Here is a 27,355-nt window from a genome sequence, read left to right on the forward strand (position 1 = left end):
TGAAGTGACAACTACATTGTAGACTTGCCCTTACTGCCATTTTTATTACCTATGCACCCCAGAAGGTCCTGCCTCAGAAGTGAAGACAGCCTTGGAACTGGCCTTCTGGGTATCTTCACTCCTCATAACAGTTTTATTTGCCATTTTTTAAAAAGCTGCCCCCTTTTTGTATTCATTTTGAAAACACAAGAAGTAGGTTCTACCACCCCAAGATGTTCTCCAGTGCCTGCCGTTAGCTCACCTCTTGCTTCTGCATCTACCTGACTTCATGATCCAAGCTGAGTCTCACCTTCCGTTCCTACTAAGGAAGTCATATTGAAAACTGTGCTTCTGAAAATAACTTAAATTTGCTAATTTTTGTTGGAAAATAAAAAAAAATACTAAAAAAAAAAAAAAAAAAACCGAAATGGGTTAATTTCAAATGGAGACTAGAGTGTGTTTTAAGACCCTTTCCATGTCATGAGTGCCCTTAAATTGCTACTGCCCTTGAATAATTTAGAACTGAAATATGACTACATGTGACCTCTTTAAGCATATCCAGATGGGTTCTGTAAAAATTCTCTGAGCCTACAGAAATAATCTTAAGAGAATGCTTAATAGGAATCTCTTTATTTTTTTCCAACACAACTGCAAGTTTTATTAAATAAAAGTTTATTGTCTACTGTTTACAGTTGGGTCCTGCTGTGCACAAGACAGACATGAAGCCCTAGTATGAATTACTCATTTCTCACTTCCACTCCACTACAGACACTGCCTGAGAACAGGATCTTGCTTTAAGGATGTAGGGAAGGGAGAAAAGTGACTAATGGGGCTTCATATTGAGTGACTGTTGGAAGTAAAGGCGGAGCTCGTACAGCTGGACAGCACTCAGCTGTCACTGGGAAGAGACAAATGAAAAACAGGAAAGGATTTAGAAGCAATTGTTTCCAGTGACAGAAATAACTTCAATGCTTGATTTTTGCCCATCCAGGCTGAGTGGCAGTTTGAGGATAGGACAAATTAAGAGGGGATTGGGTCTGGTGAGGGAGGGTAGAGAACATGGATACGATGAGTTAAAAAAGTATAAAAATTATCTAAAATATACATTAGATACAAATGCTCCATAACTCATTAGGGAAGCTCAAAAATACTGGAGAGTGGCAATTTGCACTGCAATTATTTTTTAAACAAGGGACTATTCAGTGTTCTGAATGTTGTATGCAAAGCTAATCCATGTCACTGTCTTGCTATGTGACCAACAGCTAGGCAGATAGACTGCTTCCCAGCATCATGGGCAACACTGATGGACAGTGTCAACAAATAATGTAAACTTCAGTTTTAAGGCAGCTGGTACTGATGCTGCACACAGGCTTACCTCAGTGCCCATTGCAGAAATGGGACAATTAGCACTGAAAACAACAGACTGAGGGGAGAAAGGGGAACCAGCATTATTTGACAGAAACAATGTCAAAATGTTTTCCCTTTCACACACGCGAAGAAATGTATGAACATTAGAAAAACAAAGCACCCATCCCTCCAACTTCAGCCTGTTCCTTAACAAATATTTCAAAATACTGATAAATAATCGTGACTGCAAGCAGAATCCCAGTACCAGAGCCAATGGCCCCAAGGAAGTCTGCTAACACTGACAGGGCGCCGATGCACAGACCCCCGAAGGCAGCTGCTGTGGGGATGTACCTGGAAGACAAAAGACTCTCATCAGACTCATCTGGGAGGCAGACACAAGAGCTAGAAGCAATGCAACGTCCAGTTTTGCTAGAAATGATTCCCTCCATATAAACTCGTCAGACAGTCCACACTACTGAGCTGTGCACAAGAGATGGAAGACTGATAAAGCCAATGATTGCAAATCACCACATTTGAAAAATGTTAAAAGCCACAAGGCAGCGCAATTTTTAGGACAAATGATTAAATTTTAACCTGAAATTTAAATATTATTTGTAACTATATATTTTGAGAATATATATTTATATATACATTATTTGTGTGTATATACATGTACATCACACGCAAAATATACTCTATATATTGTGTTACAGTAATTTTTTTTTCAGACATATCTCTGTGGCCTCCAGTTGGCATAGAACTCCTAGCAATTCACCTGCTTCAGCTTCTAAGTGCTGAGATTACATTAACAAACTGTCCTGCCTGACTACAGTTGGGGTAGGGGGGGGGGGGGGGGTTGGTGAGTTTAGTCTGGACCTCATGTAGCAAGGGCTGGCCCCGAACTCATCCTATCCCCACTTCCAGCGTACTATCACATCTAACTACAATATTTAATATTCTTAAACAGGTATCGTTAAATTTCCTCTGTGGAGTGAAAAATAATTTTCAAACCAGGCACATATGTACACATAAGCAAAACACTTAACATATAAAGGATTTAAGGTAGGAACAGTAGTACCAGTTCAAGAAACCACTGACGGAATAGAATCCACATACATTGTACTGGCCTGGTACTCCTCACTTGGTAGCCCAGGCTGGCCTTGAGCTTGCAGCAATCCTGCATTAGCCTCTGAAGTGCTCAAGTTACACGTGTAAACTATATATTTCAACTGAATGTATTTAGTATATGAATTTTATCTCAATAAAGCTGTCAGCAAAGACCAAATGCCTGATGCCTGGGGTCTAATCCTATTACCTGGTGGGGCGCCAGTGTTTTAGAAGCCCCCTGGCAGCTTCATGTGCCCAGAACTACTAATGTGCATCATTTTAGCACTGGGACGAGCAATAAAAGCACGGTCTCAATTAAAATTATATAGGCTGCTGTGGTGGTTTGAATAGGTATGGCCCCTGTAGACTCATGTATTTGAATGCTTGGCCCACGGGGAGTAGCCATGGGGTGTGGCTTTGTAGAAGGAAGTATGTCATCATTGAGGTCTCTGTGGTCTCCTATGCTCAAGCTCCTGATGCCTGTGGATCAAGATGTAAATTCTCAGTTCCTCCCAGCACTTGGGAGGCAGAGGCCAGCCGGGTCTACAAAGTGAGTCCAAGACAGCCAAGGCTATACAGAGAAACCCTGTCTTGAAAAACTGGGGGGTGGAGGAGAATCGGCTTCTCCAGTATCATGCCTGCCTGCACACTGCCATGCTTCCCACCATGATAATGGACTAAACCTCTGAAACTGTAAGCTAGCCCCAATTTAATGTTTTTCTTAATAAGAGTTGCCATGGTTGTGGTATCTCTTCACAGCAATGAAACCCTAACTAACTCAGCTGCCTAAACAACACCAGAATGAGGACAATGCCAACAGACATGCTAACATGGAAAAGGTTCCAACCCCAAGAACTAAGCAACTAAGGAATACTGAGAGTAGGAGAAAACAGCCTTCCCCAGGGAAGAGCTCCAATTGGTTATCCTATACCAAATGGTCAGCTCTGAAATCATGTATGTATGAATACCATCATAAAGACTGAGAAGAATGTATTCATATATTTAGGAATGAAAATATATACTTAATTTAGCAAAGTGTGTGTGAAAAAAAAAGGTGGTGAAAAATGCTGTGAATCTGAGAGACAGCGGGTAGAGGAAATACATTGGAGGAGGAGAAGGGGCAATTTTTATGTGGAGGACAATTCAAAACTTTACTTAAATTTTAGTTTGCTTATGAAGAGCAGAAAATGATGAATTTGTATAAAGCAATGACCTTTAGAGATAAAAAGACTAAACATCTTATGAAGAAATGATCAGTGACCTTACCTGTTGAGCTCATGGACCATGGAGGTATCTCTGTGTCCCCTCATTACCATCTGCTGTTCTTTAAGCTGCTTAGCCACCTGGCCAAAAGAAAAAAGAAAAAGAAACCACTTTTGAAATTACACTTCGTATTTTGCTGTTTTCTACACTGAGAATGTAAGACTGGCATTGTATCACTCCTATAAAACATAGGCAAACTGAGGTCACAGTGCTGTCAAGCATATGCTAGCCATCTATCTGTTCTCTCCACATTTTCTGTATTAGTTCTGTAAAGAAGAAATGAATACTAAAGAAAAAGTTTTTTAGTAGGACTGAGACTTGGAGGATTACATAACCACTGTAGAATTTCAGAAGAATCAATTTTTAGCCTGCTAGAGATAATGTCTCACTAAGAATATATGAACAAAGCTTAAAACCTTAAAAGTAACTTATTTTTGCAGCCAAATACTATGATTTTTACAGTCATTTTTAACTAGTCACATACTTACATCTTTGGCTGAGGAACCAGACACTTCTATCCACGTCTTAGAAAAGAATGCACATGACCCCAACATGAAGATGATATACACAACTACATGCACAGGATCCTCAAATATGGCTCCCATAGACTCAGGAGGAGATAGATAGTAACAAAGGCCACCAACAGGGTAGGAGCGAGCAGGTCCTCCCCCACTGACATCCTATCAGACAAGAATTGAACAAAACAAATGGTCAACCTGACTAGTCAAAAATACTAGGGTTTTTGTTTGTTACTGAGGTTTAAACCCTTGAATGTCAGGCATGTGCCTTACAATGAATCACACCACAGAACTTAAGATTTGTCTCTGTTTTGAGATGAAGTCTTACTGTGTTGCCCAATGTGACTCCAAACCCTTGAAGTGATCTCCTGCTTTAGCCTCCTGAGTATTTGAGACTACAGTTGTCATGGCTAGAATTTGTTTGAATTTTTCAAAAGTTATGACAATGGTTTAACGTTTTTAAAGAGAAGCTTTATTATGTAGTAGTATGATGCCTCTGAGTTGGTAAGTACCTAACACATATGTGGAGGTCAAGGGACTTGACCTTTGTAGAACTGGTTCTCTCCTGACACCCTTTCATGGAGACATGGGCTCAAACGCCACAGTGTAAGATTGCACAGATTGTAAGATTGCACATTTACCTGCTGGGCCACGCTACAGCCCTGCAGCCAATGAGGCTATATAATTTTAGGAGTTAACTTTGCATCCTTCATTCCTTCAAAAATTATGTACTTTATTTTGTGTAAGGCACTTTGTGTCATTAACAGAAGAGTGCGTTTTAAAAATATACATCTACAAAATCTTGAGGATAGAAACAGAACAATTTATAATTAATCTCTGATTATATTTAGAATATGAAATGTTTCTCAACTCCCTGGGGATGACTGTTGAATTTTACAGTAATAAGAATGCAAGCAGGGGCTGGAGAGATAGCTCAGAGATTAAGAGCGGTGGCTGCTCTTCCAGAGGTCCTGAGTTCAAATCCCAGCAACCACATGATGGCTCACAACCATCTATGAGATCTGGTGGCCTCTTCTGGTGTGCAGGTATACGTGCAAGCTGAGGCACATACCTTTAATCCCAGCCTTTGGGAGGCAGAAGCAGGCAGATCTGTGTGAGTGCAAGGCAGCCTGGTCTACAAAGTGAGTTCCAGGACTGCCAAAGCTACACAGAGAAACTCTGTCTTGTGGGAAGAGTTTGCTAGGAAAGTGGTGGCTCACACCTTTCATCCCAACACTTAAGAGGCAGAGGCAGAAGGATCTCTTGAGTTCAAGGCCAGCCTGGTCTATAGACAGAGTTCCAGTTCCAAGACAGCCAGGACTACAGAGAGAAACCCTGTGTTGAAAACTTAAAAAAAAAAAAGTCATCAGCCTGGCACGGAGGCATTCATCTTTAATCCCAGCACTCAAAATTGTGTCAACAGAATCAAGGGGTTGAGGCCAGCCTGAGCCTCACATAAAAAAAAAAAAAAGCAATCAAAACACTGGCAGGAAAAAGCTGCTTAAGTTGTGCTAAATGATTTGTAATTATATAGACTAAGCACTACATTTGAAGGACTCCAAAATTATTTTTTTTGGTAGAAAGCAAATTCTAAAATTATATACTCTATAAAATGAAAAAAAAAAAAAAAAGACTGCCATTTTAAATAATTCTCTAAGAGGGAAAATATTCTTGTTATATGATCAGATTTTGGCTTGATTGCTTTAAAGACTATAAATGGATTGCTTTGCTTTTTTTACAGTTAGTGGATTCTGTTTCTGGTTTTTAGTCTCATTAACTATAGGCTCCCCTCCAGCCTACTCAAACTCAAGCTAGTTTATTGTTATTCAGGTCATGAAAAATGAGAGAAAAATAAAAAAAGATGATTCTTCCCATTTTTATAGTCATCTGTAAATAGCTCTCTCTCCATATATTGGCAAATAGAAAATGTTAGAACAGACAACAGAACAAGAGGCCAGATGTGGTGCCACAAGCCTGTGATTCCCATACACAGAGGTTAAAGCAAGAATACTGCCTCATTAGTCTGGGCTATAGCCTGAGACCATGTCTATAAAACTAAAGACTATAAAACAAACAAACAAAAAAAACACTTTTCTGAAAGCAACTATGATTTTTAGCCTAAAAATGTATCCAAATGATACCTGAAAATGCTTTGTGTACACTAAAACATTAAAAACTACTTGGCCAATCTTAGTCTTAGAACATTTACCAAATAACAAAATGCTACAGGTGAATAAATCTGTTTCAGTGTCAGCTAAAATCACAACTATAAAATACACATTTTAAATGCTCAATAAAAGTAAACATACTCACGGCCCACTGTCCTAGTAAGTTCACTAAGAAGTTGCCACTAAATCGAACAGACAGCATCTGGGAAATGACATACAAGTTTGAAACTAGGGCAGACTGGAGGATTATGGGAATATTCGACGTGTAGAAGAGCTTGATGGGATAGCTGCTGTACTGTCCTCGGTACCGAGCTGACTTAATGGGCAAGTCAACACGAAACCCCTAAAAATGAGATCAAGAGTAAGAGGACCCGCATGTCAGAGTGCAGAGGAGAAGCAAGGACTGTGGCAAGCCAACAACCAAACTTGTACCCTCCCCAAAGAGCCTTTTTCCTATTTCATGGCCAACATCTTCTACCTTCAAACTAAAGTTTAAAGAATGGTTCTTGAAACACTGACATGCTAGACAACATTCTTTCGTATGCATTCTCCATTTTACAAGAAAAATGATCAGTGAAATGGTCACACTTACCTGAAAATATATGACAACAGCAAACACGAACACTGTAGCGATGAGGTTCATGAGATTGGGGAGGTTCTGTCGATAGAAGGCCTCCCTTAAGGCTCGGACTTTGTCTGTCCTGGTAGCCAACAAATGAAACAGAGCTATGACTGCACCCTCAAACTCCGTACCTGAGAAATCAAGACAGAAGTAAACTGTGGCTACCTCTTCCAAAGTCTCCTCAAAGTTCTAAACAAAAAAGTTCTAAACAAATAATGTGAACCTCAAGTCAGTTTACAGTTTATGTTGTATGGATTTATGGCATAGCCATGTGTGTGGGTTCTAACATATTTCAATCATGGAGGCAAATTTAAACAAATCTGCAATTTTCATTCATAAAGGTTTGCCTCTCCTTTAATCCAGAAAAAGGAAGCAAGTACTTTCAAGGATAATACAAAGCAGCAGCAAAGCAGAATATAAATGTCAGAATCAGAGCAAGTATGTTTATCTACCACGCTTGCCTTTAGTTGACTGCACCAAGAATGTTAATAAACTATCAGTACTATTTTCTTAAGGCTGGGCTCAAAGTTAGACATTGACTAGTTAGGACAGGATGACAACTGAGAAGTGGAAAGGGGTATGGGGAAAGAGAATGAAATATTTCAAAACTAGGACGCTGTTACAAAGCCAGTTAGAGGCAAGGGTTTGGGTGCTCTCGGAGGACGTCCACTACCTTTCTGTCCCTCCGCTGCAGCCAGGGAGGTTAAGGACTCTGGCAGCAATGGCTGTAGCAAGGTCAACAGACAAAATTGCAATACTGTTTGCAACCACTGGAACTCTAAAGGAGCAGAGGTTAGAATGCACTCTTTGGACTTACTACTGCGTACTTTACACATCTCTGCTCATTACATTGTAAACCATTAGCATTCGTGGTCCCCCAAGGTAGCAAACTGGAGTGGCGACAGGCATGAGCTGCCGCATCACAGACTCATTTTCAGCAAACATCCAGCAAAAGTCGTGCAGTTGCAGTCACTGTGCAATGTACCTCTGCCAGTGTTAATGGTAGTGGGACTAAAGGCCTTCCAGACAATGGTTTCACAGATGTTGGTGGCAATAAAGAGGGAAATACCAGACCCCAAGCCGTAACCCTTCTGTAGCAGTTCATCTAACAGCAGCACAATCAAACCAGCAACAAACAACTGTGGGGAAAGAAATGCACGTAAGCGGAAGCAAGAACAACTCAGGAAGGGCAGACGAGCGGCTGTTTCAGTTTGTGCATCCCAATACCAGACCTAAGCACTGCTCTTCAGCACTGTGGGGCTGCAGCTCCTGACCTGCCTTACTAGCCACAGGCCAGTTCTGAAAGCCAGGGTACCAGGAGTACTGTCTTACTGTAGAGCAGACATTTCGCGGCAGCCCTACCATCTGGATAGTTTCCCTTACAACATTTAAACTAGGCCTGTGGGGGCAGGGGTTCGCACTAAATTTGAATTTGAAAGGAAGAAACATAAAATATTCCAAATACCTGCATGTAAATAAAAGGCCAAATAAATTAAAGAAAAATTAAAAGAAATTCTCCACACCCCAATAGATAAGAATAAGATTGACATTTTTTTTTTTTTTTTACAAAATACTGTATATATTCTCTATAGGACATAGTATATATAGAATAAGCCAAAACTACAGCACAACTGAATATAGAAATTATAACATAAAAATTTATTTGGTACTTATTATGACAAAGGTTGAATATAAATTTGAAAACGTAAGATTTCACCATGTTTTCAAGCTCATCTTTTTTAATGCAAACATCCTAAACTTAGCTTATGGCTATTCTTTGAGAAGACATGCCTATATGTGGCTCCTTCCTGACTGAAATGCCCTCATCTAGAGGGCAATAGGCAAGCTTGTGCGCTACCTTACCAGCTCACACACAGGCCCCTACTTCACACGCTCCCCTACAGAAACAAGGAGTAGCTTCAATTCCCAGCTCAAGCAGCCCACCTTCGTTACTCACTTTACCTGTCCACGAACACATGCAGCCCACTTCAGCATGCTTACCTTACACACCATAGGTTTGGGTTTTTTTCTTAACTGCCATTTCAGTGCTTGTACAAGCCTAACTCGTCTACTTAGAGTTTTTAGTTTAACTTTCAAACAACTGGAAAAGGGCCATAATTCTCAAACTCCTAAGAGATATCACGGTAACCTTTTACTATTTGCAAACCCAAGTTTGACATTTTGACAACATAAGAGAAGTTAGGGCTGGGTTGTATTTTGACCACAGTTAGGCAATGGTCACTGAGTAGTCCCAATCACAGATCCCCGTCCCCAAGCAGGAGATAGCGTCTACTCACAAGTCAGTCATGGTTCTGACAGATGATTTGTCCAAAGACACAAGAAGTTCTACAATAACTGAGGTCCCCATGCAAAATAATGTTGCCCTACAGAGCCATGAATACCCTTTGAAAATGAGACTCATCTTTTCCCAGGAGGAGTAAGGAAGTATAAATAAATCTAAGTGAGAAATGGTTTGTGCAACTTGAGGAATAGAGAAGAGCTAGTAAGAAGCCATGTTTGCTTGTGTAAGAGGAAGCAGCAGCAGAAATGACAGCATCTCCATGAAACTCAGTGAGAACAGAACAGTGACACGTGTACATGGGAACGCACACTATGACCCTCTGAGTGGACATGAGATCACACTGGACGTCAGCCTTGTGTGGGCATACCCACGGAAACATACTTACCTTCACTGTGTCATGGACAATGACACTTTCTATTTTGTTTTTAATTTCAATCAAGACCCAATTTAGATTTCAAAACCAATTAGTGGAAAGAGCACTATGTGAGTGAAACAAAAACAAAGTGAGAAATACCTTCCATAACAGCATGCAAACAGTTTTCAAAAACCTATGTTTCTAGGTGAATACACACTGATCCAATCACAGCTCTTCAGTGTAGCCACATAGTTTCAATGTTAGCAATCCCTTAAAAAGACACAAATGGGTCACTGCCCACCAACCATCAAACATGACATTTTTCTTCATACATTAATGCTAAAAGAATTCATCACAACAGATTATCTATACACCAGAATTTATGTTGACAAGTTAACACATATTTGCTCATTTCATTCTTAGAAATAATGAGGCTTCTGAACATGTAAAGGAAACATCACAATAGCCTGAATTCCTCTTGTCAATTTAAATGTACAAGCTCTTCTGTAAAGGTCATCTCATCTAACATGCCCTCAGCCACTGAACTACTCTCAGCCTAGCTGTAGGAAAGTACCAGGGAAATTACACTGGCACAAAATGTTCTGAGGACTTGAATGTCTTCTTAAAAAAATTTCAAGCCTACCTAGGCCAATGGAGTATTACAGGAGTTGTGCATACTTAGTATTCTCAAGGCCCTAGATTCAGTCCTCAATACCAAAAGAAAACCAAAAGACATAAAACTTTATTGGCTGTATAGAGCAAATGTTCTAAAGCAGTGGTTCTCAACCTTGCTAATGCTGCAGCCCTTTAATATAATTTCTCATGTTGTGCTGACCCCCAACCATAAAATTATTTTCATTGCTACTTCGTAACTGTAATTTTGCTGTTATGAATTGTAATATAAATATCTGAAATGTGGGATGGCTGATATGCAATCCCTATGAAAGGATCGCTTAACCCCCAAGGGGACCAAGACACACAAGTTGATAACCACTGCTTTCAAGAAATAAAACAAGACGTGCTATCAACAGCGCCTTCAGCACTGTGCCAGCATGTAAAAAACCCCTAAGCACTGAAGGATACTAAAGTCAGTGTCCAGAGGATCTCCTCTCCCCATCCTCCGCATCTCCTCCTTCTCCAACTCTCAATGGCTAGAATGTTGTCAAGCAAGTGATTTGTAAATGGAGAAATAAAGGAACTGTTATTCTCTTGGGAAACACACCTTATGCTGGAAGAGAACGCACCAGGCCTCAAGCAAGTTAACAAAGACCCAATAATCCTGCACTAGTGCAGGACCCAGTTAAAAATCCTGCCCTAGTGCAGAGACAAAACAGTTATAATCTATTAAAGGTCACAGTCATGCCAACAGATAGTTGACAGTCTAACTCTCTATTCTGAGTCAGGCTCACTGAATATTCTTTCTTATTTGACTTGTTTCTTCTATAAGGCTTATTAAAAAAAAAAAAAGTAAATTATGCCCATCTAAGACAGTCATATATTTCTCAAATACTGGCCTTTGAGACTATTTCAAAAATATGAACTTGATCTTTTAAACTATTAGGAAAAAAAATCCTAGATTCTAATTTCATATAGTAGATAAAATAAATTTCCACAGAAACCAGGACTCTAATATACATATTAACTTAAAACTTTAAAAAGAAAAAAAAATCTGATCATTATATACAGTCAAAATTATGTTGGTCTTTAAACTTTCTATCCTAAAATATCCATTTCGGGAACTCATGGAGGGCTGAGGATATAGCTAAACTAGCTATATCCTTACCACACACAAAACTCCAGGTTCAATCCCCAGTACTGCATAAACCAGGTATGATTTAGCATCTGGATAATGCTAACATCTGTAATATAGGGGTGGGAGGAACAGAAAGTCAAGGTCATCATCCTCAGCTGTATCAGTTCGAGGCCAGTCAAGGCTATATGGCATTGCCTCACATGGATGGATGGATGGATGGATGGATGGATGGATGGATGGATGGATGGATGGATGACAAACAGGTAGATAGATAGATACCTCCATGGAACACATGTACGTGAGTATATACGGTATTTTGCTGACACTACAATTACTTAGAACATCATAGTTCTGTATTCACCAAGAAAGAAAAGGGTTATATGCCCTGGTAAATGCCTAAAATCTGAGCACTCAAGATGCAGTGGCAATAGGCCTACAAGTTTGAGGCCTGCCAGTTAAACTATGACAAAACATCTTATTACAAAAAATTAGATATTTAAGACTTGACAGTATTTCTCATCCAGCTTGCTGTTACTGTGTTTTTCTGTAGATTAACAAGTTTCATTTCAATGATAACAATTTCATGTTGCACATGCTTGTCTCTAATTGGTGGTTCAAGAAATCCTCCCCTGCAACCTCCCAAACTGGGACTACAGGTGTGCACCACAGTGCAGGGGTTCACGACAGGGTTTCTGAAGTGATTTCAGCCAACAAGTAAACTGAAACATCCACTGAGCCGACAGTGCATAAAGTAACCAACAGCTAGGATGTGGCCAAGCTGATGGCCACCCAAAGACAAGGCATACGCCACCGCTGCCACCTGCTGTCAACAACAGGAATGCACTGAGAACTGAAGGAACACATTAGGATTTCAGAGACCTCCTGATGTGGAAAATGCACATCATGGAAAAGTGACAGAGAAGCATCCATAACAGTGACAGACTGTGAAACTATTAGAACAAATTATTATTCGTTTTTTACATCAACATGTTTATGTCACCTCAGTAATAATACTGTAACTAAATAATTCATGAGGAAATGTTTTGTATCATTCACCTAAAGAACTGTTAGATAAAAGGGACCAAATGTTTTATTAGGGCATGAGAACACAGGATGTCTTACCTGTATAATGATAAGGAGACAGATCCCAGCACCCATTTCCGCAGGGTCCCCGTACATCCCCGTCATGACATACACAATGGCTTGCCCGATGGTAATGATCATACCAAAGACTGACAAAAAAGGAGTACATGCTTACAACCAGAGACAGAAAAACAAAACAGTAAAACCAAAAAACTGTAGGAAACATCTTTTCCACAAGCATACTCAAATTTGGAAAAGCTCTTTAACTATATGATTGCTCACGTTTCTGGGCTCCATTGAACAGAGCTCGATCTTTGGGGGTATCTCCAACTTCAATGATTTTGGCTCCAGCTAACAACTGCATGATCAAACCAGATGTTACAATTGGGGAAATACCCAATTCCATCAGCGTTCCTATAAAGGAAGGACAAACAATAAACAACTTTTGTACCTAACACAGAACAATTTAGAGCAACCCAGTCCTGACACATAATAAATGTGTTTAAATAGTAACAAATTGCATTGGGTGAAAAGTATTATGCTATAAAAAAATTAATTTCTATAAAGTCTAAACTTAAAATACTAAGTCCTTGTTAAAAGAAACCTTCTAGACTGGCAGGTACAGCTAAGTTGTAGAAAACATGAGGCCCTGGGTTCAATATCCAGCTTCAAAGCAGAAAAAAAAAAAATGTAAAAAACAAGATGTTAGGGGCTAGCTAGCAAGATAAGTAAGTCAATAAAGGTACCTGTCACCAAGCCCAACAACCTGAGTCCAATTTCCAGGACCCACATGGTGAAAGGAGAAAACCTACTTCTGAAAGTTGTCCTCTGACCTCTAAGTACACACTGCGACATGCACATGCATACATACACAAATCCACTTTTTAATTGTTAAATGTGACATAATATAGCTTTGTGGTAGAGTGCTGTCTAATATGTAATGCCCTAATGTTTAATTGCCAGGAACACAGAATTTAAAAAGAAGTAGGGTGTGACTGGAGTACCTGCACTTGTAAACCTTATTTTCAATCTCCAGCACAGGGAAGGAGAGAGAAAGGGAGAGCTTCCAAGATTTTTTGTATAAATCAATGTTTTTAAAACTTACACTAAAACTGGGGGTTATTTAAATTTTTATCACATTTATTTACTTGACTATACTCTAGGTTCTCTTCAGATCATATAAACCTTTCACCTTTTAATTATTTACACTACTTATTTAGTGCTTGAGAGTATGTATGTCTGGGCACACACCTGATACAGCTTATGGATAAAGGTCAGAGGGCAACTTGCATTGTGTTAGTTCTCTCTTCCATCATATAGGTCCTGGGAATAAACTCTTAGAGCATCAGGCTTGGTGGCAAGTACCTAACCTTGCTGGGCCATCTCATCAGACCCTATTGGTCTATGACAGAGGTTTGGTATTAAGCCAGGCTAGCCTCAAACTATCTGTGTGGCCAGGAATGACCTTGAGGGCCCAATTCTCCTGCCTCTACTTCCCACGTGCTAGGTAGATGCATCCTGAGGAGGCTCAGGATATTGTCTTATGTACTACACTTAGCAGGTGGTACATACACAGTAAGAACTCAAGAAATGCTTGCTGAATCAGTGATTAAGTCACATTTTATTCTCATACTGTAATATGCCCATTAAATGAAGTAACTCATTAAAAACATTTATCAAAAATGAACAGTACCTATTTATGTGTGACTATATGGATTTGGGTATGTATTCCTATCTTTTAAGCATATAAATTTAAGTGTAAATGAAATGTAAAGGAAAGATCTTGATAAATATCTGAAATTTACAACATCCCAAGAATGTGCATCATATATATGTTGGTGCATTTTATAAAGTGTTGATGCACTGAAAACATAATAAACCTTTCAAGAAACGATGAATGCAGAGGCCAGTGCTCTGTCAGCCTGATAAAAGCAGCTCCTCTCTACAGTGACCAGTGCATATACAGACTTATGGCTGGCCAATGTGCTGAAAACAGGCAACTACTGAGTGTTCAGCCTTCAAGAGAAGGACCAAATTACTCCCACCATCCCCATACTCAGGGACTATCTCAGAAAATGGCATGGAAAGAATGCAAGACCTGGATATGGGGAGGAAGGCTGTGAAATGTTGTAGTGTGCACACATTATGGTTATGGCACTCGGAAATTCACAGCAGACAACCAAAGCTTGTAAAAAGTTTGCACAAAACTGAGCCACTGAACAACCATCTTCAGCGATATGGCCACTGGTAACGGTAAATATGAGTAACACATTCCAGTGGACAGCTCAACACCAAGCCCGTTAGGTCACAAAACAACAAAAACAAGAGGGCTGGAGGAATGGCTTGGCAGTTAAAAGCACTGGTGCTCTCCCAGCACCCAGATGGTAGCTCACAACTTTTGGTAACTCCAATCCCAGAGGATCCTGTGCTGGCCTCAAAGGACACTAGACATGCGTATGGTGCACAGACATCCACACTCATAAATATAAAAATAAACTAAAAAAAAAGGGGAAAAAAAGTAAATAGACATGAAAATGGGATGGAGACTTGGTGAGAGGATGAGGCTGGTAGTGATATGAGAGGGTAGAGGGAGGATGAGTGTGACCAGAAAATGTGAAACTGTTAATGAATTTGGGAGAGAAAAGAAGGGGGTGGGATGATGAGATGGCTCAATGAGTAAAGGCACTTTTGTGGTAACCCTGGCAACCTGAGTTCAGTCCCTGTAACCTTTGTAAAAGCAGAAGAAGAAATCAGCTCCACAAAGTTGTTCTCTGGCCTCCACATGCTCACTGTGACATGTGTGAGCACACATACATACACATACACACGCACACGCGCACACACACACTTTAATAAGTGAACCAATGACTCCAATAATCTAAAAACAACTACCAAATAACTGCCATATATTCAAAGTATTTCCCCCAAACATACAATCACCATTTCTGAAATTCAAGCAGCCTGGTGATCCAGCCACACCTACCTGGTTAGCCCCACTGCTGGCATCCCCCAGACTGTCTCCCACTTGTGGGCTTTAGCTCAGGCTTTCCTCTCCCACTGGTCCAAGGATTAAAATACAATTCAAGAATATTACCTTGACACTGCAAATCATGGTATTTTATATGGGAAAACCCCTAGATTAGGGCTGAGGAGATGGCTCAGTGGATAAAGAGCTTGTTGCACAAACTTGAGTGCAGAGTCCAGACTTCCAGCACCCATGTAAACACCAAGCTGGTGTGCTAGGCCACCTGTAACACAAGCTCTCAGGGTACAAGCACAGGCTGTCTAGAGTAAGCTGGCTAGCTAGACACCAGAACTGGCAATCTCTGAGTTCAAATGAGAAACCCAGCCTCAATACAAAAGGTAAGCTGGGCGTGATGGCACACACTTTTAGTCCCAGCACTTAGGAGGCAGAAGCAGGAGGATATCTGAGAGTTCCAGCCAGCCAGGGTTACATAATGAGACAGTCTCAAAAATACATATGGTAGAGAGTGATAAAGGAAGACACTAGTCAACCTCTGACCCTCACTTTCAACACATACACATATGTGCCCATATACATTCAAAAGCACACACACACACATATACACCATACAATAAAGCCAGTGTTTTCACTACTAAAAGCTAGTTTCTCCTCTTAAGCAAGGGGTTTCTGTTCTGTTTTCCCCCATAGAGAGCCATGAAACAGCTGCTTGACGGCAGGACGGAGATCAGAAGTGCATACCTCTGTTGGATGCAAGAATAACTCTCATCCAGTAGAAGGGGTCTGCAGAATCCGATGACATGATCCCAAACAGTGGAATCTGAAAGAGCACAAAAACAGTTAATAGAACAGTAAGGGCCCTCTGCAGACAGACTTGCTCTTACTTTAAAATGCACTTGTCTGACCCACAATGCCTGTCAGACATCGCTCGTAATTCCTAATAAAGCAAGCACACTTTAAAGTTCTCTAACAGACACCAGACCATTACTTAGTAAATACTCCTTAGTACGGAGAAATCTGGCTATCACGGCTACACATCTAAAAATAGCAAAAACGATCAATTTTGTTAATTCTTCACAACTGAAAAAAAATACTCTTGCCAGGTGGTAGTGGTACACACAATTTAATCCCAGCTCTTGGGAGGCAGAAGCAAGTGGATCTCAGTGAGTTCAAGGCCAGCCTGGTCTATAGTATGAGTTCCAGAAGATACAGGGATGTTACATAAAGAAACCCTGTCTCAAACAAACAAAACAAAAGAAAGTATGGAAGGGAAGAAGGGAGGAAGGAAGGGAGGATGGGACAGAGAGAAGGAGAGGGGGAGAGGGAGAGAGAGAGAGAAGGAAAAAGGAGGAGGAAGAAGAAATAATCCTGAAGTAAAAACTAAGATTCAAAATTGTATACAATATAAATTCAAAACTCTAAGAATATATTCAGAAAATACAGAAAAGACATCTTTTTAAGGATTCAATACTGATTATATCCAAGAGATGAGATTGATTGATTTTTCTTCCTTATTCTTTTCAGAAATTATCAAATATTCTATTGTAAGTAATCATCTCCCACCAGTTTTTTTTTGATAAGGTTGCATTCTGGAATGCAGGCTGATCTGTAACTTGCTATGGGGTTTCAGGCACAAGGAAAATTACCTTTTTAACTTCAATAATCTATAGAGGCTGAGCAGATAGCTCAGTTGACAAGTCTTTTCCACACAAGCATAAGGACCTGAGTTAAGCTACCACATGAAAAGAACCTTGTGCCAGTACATGTCCGTAACCACAAGGCAAGAAGGGACAGAGAGCAGACAGGAGGACCCCTGTGGCAGGCAGCTGACCAGGCAGTCCAGCTCATCAGGAAGCCACAGACCTCCAAACCTACGCCAACACACACATAAGTGCTTGCACACATACAAAAAGCAAAAACAAAAAGTGTAGAACAATTTTAAATGTTTTTAAGTTCTAAAATATGTCACCAGAAATTTTAAATTATTAAATCTCTGGGATTCTTGAACTGTTATTAAACTAGGCAATGGGAGTGGTAAAGCAGGTGTGGCTAGTTTGGTGTATCCTGTATCTGTGAACAGTCTTGTCCTGAGAAGTAAGGAATGAGGAAGTCACTGTGTAGGAACCCATTAGCACCACAAGACAATGCTTATCTAAGGTGCCTGGAACACACCGCTCTATACTTCCTCTGGAGCTGCCAGATTCAGGGTCCTTAAATGGCAAAAGAAACTACTAAGTCTATCTTCTGTAAAATCTTTCTTTTAGCAAAGGTGGTAAAATATCAATACAATACAATACTCTGGAAAACTCAAATAGTCTATGTTCTAATGGAAACCTGAACTGATTTTGTGGAGATGTGAAAAATGAGCACTAGAAAATTTCAAAACCAGTGGAAAACCAAAGCTAAATAAGGCACGCCTGGGGATGGGACTGCAGACTGCAGACCTGAAATGTGGCGAGCATTTATTTGCCTAGCATGCACAAGGGCCAGGGTTCCCCCTTGGTGCTGAAAATGAACAGGATGCAAGTTGCAGTTACATTATAGGATTTCCCCCTCTTGCACATAACAAACATATGAAAGAGTAAAACGAATCAGAATTTTAAAAAGCTACAGGAAAATAAAAACATCTACAAAGCAGCTGTGGTGGTTAAGGTTGACCGTTGACTTGATAGGATTTAGAATCACCTAAGAAACAAGCTTGGCTGTATCTACAACAGTGTTTTCAGACAACTTTGAAGAGAAGCCATCCTGAAAGTGGGAGACACCAACTCAGGGGTTGGATCAAGCACTGAGGCTGGCCCAGGGGTTAGAGTATTCCTCTCTCTCTGCTTCCTGACAGCAGACACAAAATAACCAGCCATGCTCTGCTCCTCTCACCACACCAACCTCTCACTATGAACTGAACCTTTAAGCTGGGAGCCACAATACACCATCCCTTTCTTAGGTTGCTTCTGTCAGGTGTTTTGTCACAGTGACAGGGAAAGTGACTTACATAGCTGCTAAACAAGAAGAAGGTGATAGATTTGAAACACCGGTAGCCATGCTATCAATACATACCTACCCATTACAGTGCAAAGCTAACAATCCTAGAATGCCCACTAACATTCCAAATTTGGAGAAAAGTAAATTACAAGTACCTTCATTCTCCCTGCTTTCATTAAAAGGAAGGAGAAACAGCAGCAGGATGGGGGAAGTCTCTAGGGTGGAACTAAAGATTATGGGGCTATGCTAAATTTGAAAACTGAAAAATGACCTGGAGCTTAGAATGGAATATAGTCCTCCAGAGTTAGGTGGTGAGAACAAGAAAAAAAGAAAAAAAAAAAAAATCACAGCAGAGCCCTGGAAGCATTTAATGTAATGATCTCAGCTTATCTCACCTCCCACCATTCCCTCAAGCTAGAGAAAACTTGCTAGAACTTGTTTTATATTCAGTTGAAATCACCCACACTGGGCATATCTGCCCAAACATGAGAAAGACAAAAAGCAGCAGCTTAGCAACTATATAAACACAAGGAATATAGGTAACACAAAGGCATAAATGGGCCACAGTATGAAACACTGGCTCTAGTAAGAAACGTTGGGGAGGTGGGTATTTTTATGATGAGAAACTGAACATAGAAGCCAGGCAAGCACCTTAAGGGGTCAGGAAGGGAGGATGTGGAGGTGTGCTTTCTTTTGTTATCACTTTAACTCTGTAGACAAGGTCTCTCTAAGCTGCACGGGCTGGCCTTCAACTTGAAGCCCTCCTGCCTCAGCCTCCAGAGTAGCAAAGATCAGAGGTTTACGACGCTAGGCCTGGAGGTTATTCTTTCATTTGGTTTCCTTCTTGAGGTCTGGATAATGATTTAAATCCTAAAACAACACTATCTGTACTTTTACAGGTTACAGTTTGCTGACCTCTCCATTAGAAGAGGTACACACACACAAACACACACACTCTCTCTCACTGGAATTTCTTACAGAACTACACATAATGGTTCTAGATGTTTATATGGAAATATAAAGGACCTAGAGCTGATCCATTTCAATAAAGAACAAAGCTACAGGACTTTCTAACTGATTAGTGTAAGAATATGTCAGAATCCAGCTGGTGCTCAGAACACAGTACTTCCAGCAGCTTTCACCTGTCAGGCAACAACCAGCCACCCTCCTGAGACATTTGAGTCCCCAGCTAGCACACTCTCAGGTGCCACCATCTCTCTGGCCTGAGAACTGAGTCTACAGCAAAGTGGGCATTGATGGCCACAATCTTGCTCCTTACGCTCTTCTACACCGCCCTCTCCAGAGGGAAAGAGCCTGCCTGTAGGCTCAGACTATGAAACTTCCCCTTCTCAGGAATGTGTAAGGAGACCTTCACTTCTGCCGTTGGGGAAGACTCCTTTCCTCACAGACCCTATTACTGTCTCATGCTGGAGCCGCAACTCTCCTCATGGCACGACTGTGCTACTACCTCTCTTTCTATCCATTTGTGACATTAGTCACTCATAATCCCTGTGCTAGTTAGGGTGTCTCATTCTGTGACCAAAAGCAACTTGGGGAAAAGGGGGTTTATTTCATTATCCAGAGAAATCACAGCAGGAACTCAGGCAGGAACTGAAGCAGAGTCCATAATGCTTAATGGCTTGTTCAGCTTTTTTTCTTTTTTCTTTCTTTCTTTTTTTTTTTTTTTTTTTTTTTTTTTTGGTTTGTTTGTTTGTTTTTTGATACACGGTTTCTCTGTGCAGCCCTGGCTGTCATAGAACTCACCCTGTAGACCAGGCTGGCCTCGAACTCAGAGATCCACCTGCCTCTGCCTCCTGAGCGCTGGGGTTAAAGGCGTGCTCCACCACTCAGCTTGTGGATGTACCACCCACAATGTCCTGGGCCCTCCTATGGCAATCATTAATCAAGAAAATACAGCCAGCATAGGGACAGATGCCTTCAATTCCCGTACTGGGTGATGGAAGCAGGCAGATTTCTGTGAGTTCTAGGCCAGCCAGGTCGACATGTTCCAGGACAGCCAGATATTTAGTGAGACCGGGTTGAAAAAAGGAAGAAGAAGAAAAAAATGTCTCAGCAGCAGCTTCTACCAGCAGATCTCACGGAATCATTTTATCAACTGAAGTTCCCTCCTCTCAGAGAACTCTAGCTTGAATCAAATTGACAGAATACTCCCCAAATATCAGTCTCAGTGCTCTTTAACACCCAGGTGACACCTTTCAATTACGACTTAGTTTGACGTTATCGGTATTAATACAGGGTAGTTTACTGTAAAATGGCCATATAGATCAAGAAACAGAAGAGTAAGATGTGTTTATATAAAAACTGGTTTTCAATATGCTTTCAAGGTAATTTATTTGGGATATTTTTCAATAAATTGGTCTACTACAACTGGATACTGTTATAGAAAAAAAAAAAAAAGGATGTTCCACCCCCATTCAGGCCACACCCCAAAGTTAACTCAGAACAGATCACAAGCCAATGTGCAAGCTAAACTGTTAAAAAGAACACAAGAGAATAATTTATAACAAGCAAAAATTTAGCTTAGCCTTGTCCAGCATAGTGGTAAACACCTTTAATGCCAACATTTGGGAGGCAGAGGCAAGAGGATCTCTGTGATTTGGAGGTAGCCTACAGTCCAATCTACATAGCAAGTTCCAGGCCAGCCAAGGCTGCACAGTGAGGCTGTTTGAAGAAAAAAAAAAAAAAAAAAAAAGACTTATCTGGGTTCGGTAAGGCGACACAACCCCTGTAATCAACACTCAGGAGGCTGAAAGATGCAGGTCACAAGGCAAAGGCCTCCATGGGCTACAGAGTCCAGTCCCCTCTCGAGAATAACAGAAATGATGTTGGGCAGTGGTGGTGCACACCTTTAATCCCAGCACTCAGGAGGCAGAAGCAGGTAGATTCAAGGCCAGCCTGGTCTACAGAGTGAGTTCCAGGACAGCCAGAACTACACAGAGGAACTCTGACTTGAAAAATCAAAAACAGAAAAGAAAGTGAAAAGAGTAATAGTAGTGTTGATAACAAAAATAAATAAATTTCTTGGGCTGGAGAGATGGCTCAGCAGTTAAGAGCACTGTCTGCTCTTCCTGAGGTCCTGAGTTCAATGCCCAGCACCCACATGGTGGCTCACAGCCCTCTACTACTCTCTTCTGGCGTGCAGGTGCACATGCAAATAGAAAACTAATATGCATAAAATAAATAAATAAAATCTAATAAATAAATACATAAATAGATTTTTATACCTTTATTGGATAAATAACTTACACATTATATCCAGAAACCATAAAAGTTTACAGTTCATGGGATGCAGTGATGCACACCTGTAATCCCAGCACTCAAGAGAGGTAGGTGGATCTCTGTGAACTTAATGCCAGCCTGGTCTACAAAGTGAGTCCAGGACAGCCAAGGCTATACACAGAGAAACCCTGTCTGGCAACCAAACCAAAAAGAAAAAACAAGTTTATAGTTCAATAATGAGACAATAACCAATTTTTAATTTAAAATAGGCAAATGACTTTAAAAGATACTTTACAAAAGACAAACTTATACCAAATAAGCTTCACACAAGAAAGTTGCTCAGTATTATTTATCAAGGGAATTCAAACTTTAAAACCACTCCTTTTAGGACACCTGCCATTCATAACAGATGAGCTAGTTGGAAACAAACAAAACCTTAGCATAAGACATGGGTGTCTCAACTGAGAGCACCAGGGTTAAAGAACACCAAACACAGTTACCAGGCAGACCAGCAACCTAACCGTACACTCCTGAGAGCAGAAAGCCTGTGCACAAACGTTCACAGCAATCCTTTTCAGGCAAAAACTGCACACAAGCCAAATGTCCGAGACATAAATGAATACACTATGATATATACAAATAACAGAAATAAAAATTGCTGACAGCATGGATAAATCTCAAAACGATTATAAGGTCAGATGCTGACACCATGACTACATGTTTGTTGAACTCTAGAAAAGACAAGTTATGGTGGTGAAAGGCAGATCAGAGCTTGCCAGGACTGAGGGTTAGATGGAAGAGTGGATAAACTTATAACGTTGTAAAGAACAAAAATGTTCTTTACCTACTTAGAGCTTCTTGGTACACACCTGTCAAAATTCTTCATAATGTACAGTTAAAAATGTTATTTTGAACATATAACTCCCTAAAGTTGATATTTTTAAAAAATGGGGGAGGGAGGCAACTCCAGAGATATTAAAACCATATGGTAGAAATATACATGCATGTTTCTTTGCACTCTCCAATTAAAAAAACAACAAAAAGAACACTACTCTCTCCTAACCATACAAAACAAAATTAGATCAAGTTCAGAAGTAAGAGTACTTTAATGACCTGATAACTTCATTCTCCAACACATGGACCAGCAAGACGGCTCAGCAGGTTAAGGGTCCTGCCACCAATTCTGCCAACCTAAATTCAATCCCTGGAACCCACAGGATGAAAGGATAGAACCAATTCCCACAAGCTATCTTCTTGATCACATAGATGCCATGGTATGAAGTGTGCATTCACACATGCACACACCCAAAAAACCCAACAACAACAAGCTGGGCAGTGGTGGCCCAAGTCTTTAATCGCAGCACTAGAGGCCAGCCTGGTCTACAAGCAAGTTCCAGGTCAGGTTTGAAACCCTATACACAGAACAATTAAAAAACTGATGGTGATGATGATGCTGCTCAGCTGATAATGCAACTCAGTCACACAGTCCTTGCCTGGCATCCACAAAGCCCTGGGTGTGATCCCCAGACCACAAAGAAATAAAAACAGCAGAACTCAGTGCTAAAGAGATAAAGGGGGCTGGTGAGATGACTCAGAGGTTAAGAGCACTGGCTGTTCTTCCAAAGGTCCTGAGTTCAATTCCCAGCACCCACATGGTGGCTCCCAACATCTATAATGAGATCTGAAGCCCTCTTCTGGTGTGCAGGTGCACATGCAGGCAAAACTCTACATACATAATAAATGAATCTTTTAGAGAGAGAGAGGAAAAGGGAGAAATAGCTTAAAAGCTAGGAGTCCTTCCTGCTCTTCCTGAGGACACAAGTTCAATCCTCAGAACCCACACTAGATAGCACACAACTATCTGTACCTCCAACTCCAGGGGATCTGACACCCTCTTCTGGCCTCCATAACATATATATGTATACACACACACACACACACAAATTAAAAATAAATCTGACAAAAATAAAAAAGCAACACTCAATATATTTCAGTATATTGTTTTATCAGGTTTTTTTTAAATTCTTACTAATCAAGACCTTAAAATAACAAGACATATTCAATATTTTGGTTACATACCTGACAGCATACTAAGAAAATGAAGAGTGTTATAGCAGTCCATAGTACCTTCTCTCTAAACTGAATCTGCACAACAGAAGTACAAAGAATGATCAATCAAAACCAAGAAAAAAAAATTCAATGAAAATCCACAACAAGACATCATAACCATTCCCCAATTCAACCTAGCTTGTTTCAGCTAAAATAAAGAGTTAAACATCTCAAACTTGAGTCTCTCCTTTTCAAAACAAAAGGTATTAAGTTTTCTGAGTTCTTTGTACATTCTAGATATTAATCCTCAGTCAGATGTATATCTATTTTTTTTTTCTCATTTTGTAAACTATCTCTGCAAGCCTTTTCCTTTGTTGTGCAGGAACTTTTAGGTTCATGAAATCCTGTTTGTCAACTGTTGGCATTATCTTCTGAGTGACTTGAGTCCTTCCAGAAAGTCTCTGTATACACTGTATCTAAAGGTGTTTTCTCTACTCTTTCTTCTCACAGTTCAGAGTTCCCAGTGTTACATTAAGGTTTTCTGCTTTATTCGGTGCTGATTAAAGTTGAAACATTTGTGTATAGCTTGTAATAGTTAAATCTGTATCTCTAATGTGCTACTAGCTCCCATGTGCTGCCACAAGGAAGGCAATTTGAATATAGATGGTTCATGTACACTGTACAGGGTAAATGAAACTGACGAGGAAGCAAAGTAAAGCAGATCCAATGCACAAGTTTCAGTCAGTAAGGGAGATGAACAATTTTACACAGGAATCCTAAGGTACTGCACAAACTATTAAAGTTACACTTTAGGATGCCTAAAGTATAACTAAATAGCCATCTCTACCATCTCAAATGATTTAAATTAAAAGTACTTCTAAATAAAACAGGATGTCCAACAAAAGTTTTAGCAATCTCTATGTCCCTATTTTGTTATTAATTCCCTAAGAACTAAAAGTACAGAAGAGGATAGTCTGATAACTGGAAATTTTGAAATTAATATTATTTCTGGAATTTTAAATATTTTCCAAATAGTTCCAAATATGCTCAATAACTGCAGAACAATGTGATTTAGTTGTGATGCCTTCTAAACACATTCCTTGTTATTTCTTTCCAACCAAGAAATCAAAATTTGAGAGGTATATTTACACAATTGCAATTTATTATATAAAATATTTGGTACTCACCAAAACCTACCCATGAGATCACATCATTAGCTAGCAATAAACATCTTACACTAAAGAAAGTAGAAAACACCAATGTGGTCAGGTGTATACTGTATCTTAACTAACACACAGGCCAAGAAGCACTTGGGGTGGATACATTATAACTTAGGACAACATTGTTGATAGAATAAGAATCCTGCCTAGTCTTACTCTCCCCCTCTCTCCCTCCCTGCCTGCCTCCCTCCATCCCAGTATGTCTCCCCCAACCCCTCTTCCCCAATAGACCCACACTGTGATAGAAGAAAATCAATTCCCAAAAGTTGCCTCTGACCTCCGTACATACACCACAGTACACTGGTGCACAGGCACAAACACAAATGAGAAAATAAATGTAACTTAAAAATTAAAAACAGGTTTATACTTGTTTGAAAGACAAGGACATAACATTTTTTTTTTCCACTTAGAACCAGAATGGTTGGAGTAAGCAAATCAACCTTGGTGGTTTGGCAGAGTAGGTAACTCTGTTACCTGATGTATTACTAAAATATTATACTTACTTTCCTTTCAGGCTTCTGAATTTCTGGTAGAACTGCACAGAAAGGTTTTATAACTTCTAAAAACTTGACTGTAAAAAAAATTATAAAGTTTTAAAAGTTATCTTTGGAAGGTTTAAAAATGAAATTTTCTTTAACAGCAGTTTATCCCATCCACCCAATTAAATAATCATGGTGTTCTCAAGTTCGAATGAGTGGGTCTGCAAATGGCTAGTGAATAGAAAGTAATGAACCATGACTTTTTGCCTTTTCATGTTTAAACCCAATCCTTTTATAGCAAGTAGGAAATATTCAGATCATCACTATATAAAACAAGCAAATGCAGCTTACTGCAGTACTTAGATAATGCTCTAAGAGACGGCAGAATAGAGGAGGGAGCCTTACCAGGGAATGGTATAATAGGAAATGAGCTTAACCTGGAATACTGACTTCAACATTCAACAGGGGAGAAAGAACATCAACAACGAAAAACGGATCTCCTCCAACAGGCAACCTGTTAAACTCCGCAAACTCTTCATTTCAGTTTGCTGCTTTCACAGGTCATTCTCTAAGTAAGCATATCAAAGTACTTGCTAACACACAAGGAGGCAATTACATTTCATTACAAAGTACTGCTTTCCCAGGCTACTTTTGCAGTAAATCAAAGTAAGATAAATCAAGGTCTAGGGATAGACACTGTCTTCCTAAGTCCTGCAGGGCTCGAAAAATGTGAAAGTCACTGGCCAGTTAGAACTTTTAATTGTTATGTTTGTTATTTAAGTACAAGTTTGGAATATTTAGAAAGTAAGTTTGAATTCTGAGATCACTCACCTGTAATAAAAAAACAACTATGGGTCACATCAGAAAGCTCCCTAGAATCTCCTTCTTCCTTTTCCTTCCCATCTCAGTCCAAAAGGCCCTCCGAGATTTCTTGGCATTTTATGATTTACTGTATTGGCATGCAGGTTCAAACAACACTGTTGCGTGCCGCCATGTACTGCCTCTCCTCGTGTTGCAGAATTTCATTTATCATTCGTAATCCAAGGCCAAGAGTCTCTTCTGTTTCCTTTCCAATTTCCCCCCAAATGTCTAGCAGTTAGCCAATCGGGTGCAACACCTGGACATGCAATTAGGTATCCCTTTATATGCAAACATGTGTATTTATGTGATTATGCATGATAAGGGTGAGTGTTCGCTGCAGGGCCCTCGAAGGTTCTCATAATACGAGGCCTCGTCCCTTCCGCGCGCACCAACTTCCAGTTTTCAATGAACACTATAAAATGACTGGGAAGAATAATTTCAAGGAAAATGCTGAGCTACCGATCACACGCCTTTCCTCCTCTAAAACACAGGCTATGAATCACATTTAAAAAAAAAATGAGGGAGACTTATTCATCGCAACACGCCAAGGAAGCGTGATTCAGGAATAATAATTTTTAAAAATTTTAATGAGCTTCCTGAGATCCAGAAAAATCCCAAATGGTCCAAGCTGGGAAGAGTGTCCTAACTCCCCGCCCCCAGCCAATGGCCTCCCCGCGCCATCCCAGCTCCTCGCCGCCTAAGGGGTGCACACCGGGACCTCTGAGTCCCCGTGACCCGTCGGACGAGGCCTTCCTGGCCGGAGGCGCCTAGGCGGAGGTCCCCAGCTCGCGCCGTGCGCCGCGACCCCGGCGAGGCCTGCGCCTCCCCCGCCCCCACGACGACCCCAAGGGGGAAGGGGCTCCACCGCCCACAGCCCGGGCAGACCCTCGGGGTTCCCGCTCCGGCCACCACACTCACTGCCCATGGCGGCGGCTCCGGACACCCGCGGGGAAGCGCGGCCTCGCAGCTGCCTTCCCTCCGCTCCGCACGAATCTGGCCTAGGCGGCGGAGGCTCAGGACACGCTCCGGCCGTTCCCGCACAAG

General features: G+C 40.6%; 1 protein-coding gene across 1 annotated transcript; it reads right to left on the reverse strand.

Annotated features, from left to right (window-relative positions):
• Positions 1-592: 592 nt before the first annotated feature.
• Positions 593-27,355, reverse strand: Sec61a2 (SEC61 translocon subunit alpha 2). Its single transcript, XM_055593752.1, has 12 exons — positions 27,230-27,355; positions 25,475-25,542; positions 23,782-23,847; positions 16,222-16,300; positions 12,780-12,911; positions 12,537-12,646; positions 7,990-8,143; positions 6,975-7,135; positions 6,528-6,725; positions 4,185-4,376; positions 3,700-3,776; positions 593-1,677 (listed from the first exon to the last, which is right to left on the reverse strand). The coding sequence occupies exons 1-12, from the start codon at positions 27,234-27,236 to the stop codon at positions 1,491-1,493; spliced, it is 1,431 nt and encodes a 476-aa protein (XP_055449727.1). The 5' UTR covers positions 27,237-27,355; the 3' UTR covers positions 593-1,490.

The sequence above is a fragment of the Psammomys obesus genome, unplaced genomic scaffold (assembly GCF_907164565.1).
Source record: "Psammomys obesus unplaced genomic scaffold, mPsaObe1.curated_primary_1811, whole genome shotgun sequence".
Classification (NCBI taxonomy): Eukaryota; Metazoa; Chordata; class Mammalia; order Rodentia; family Muridae; genus Psammomys; species Psammomys obesus.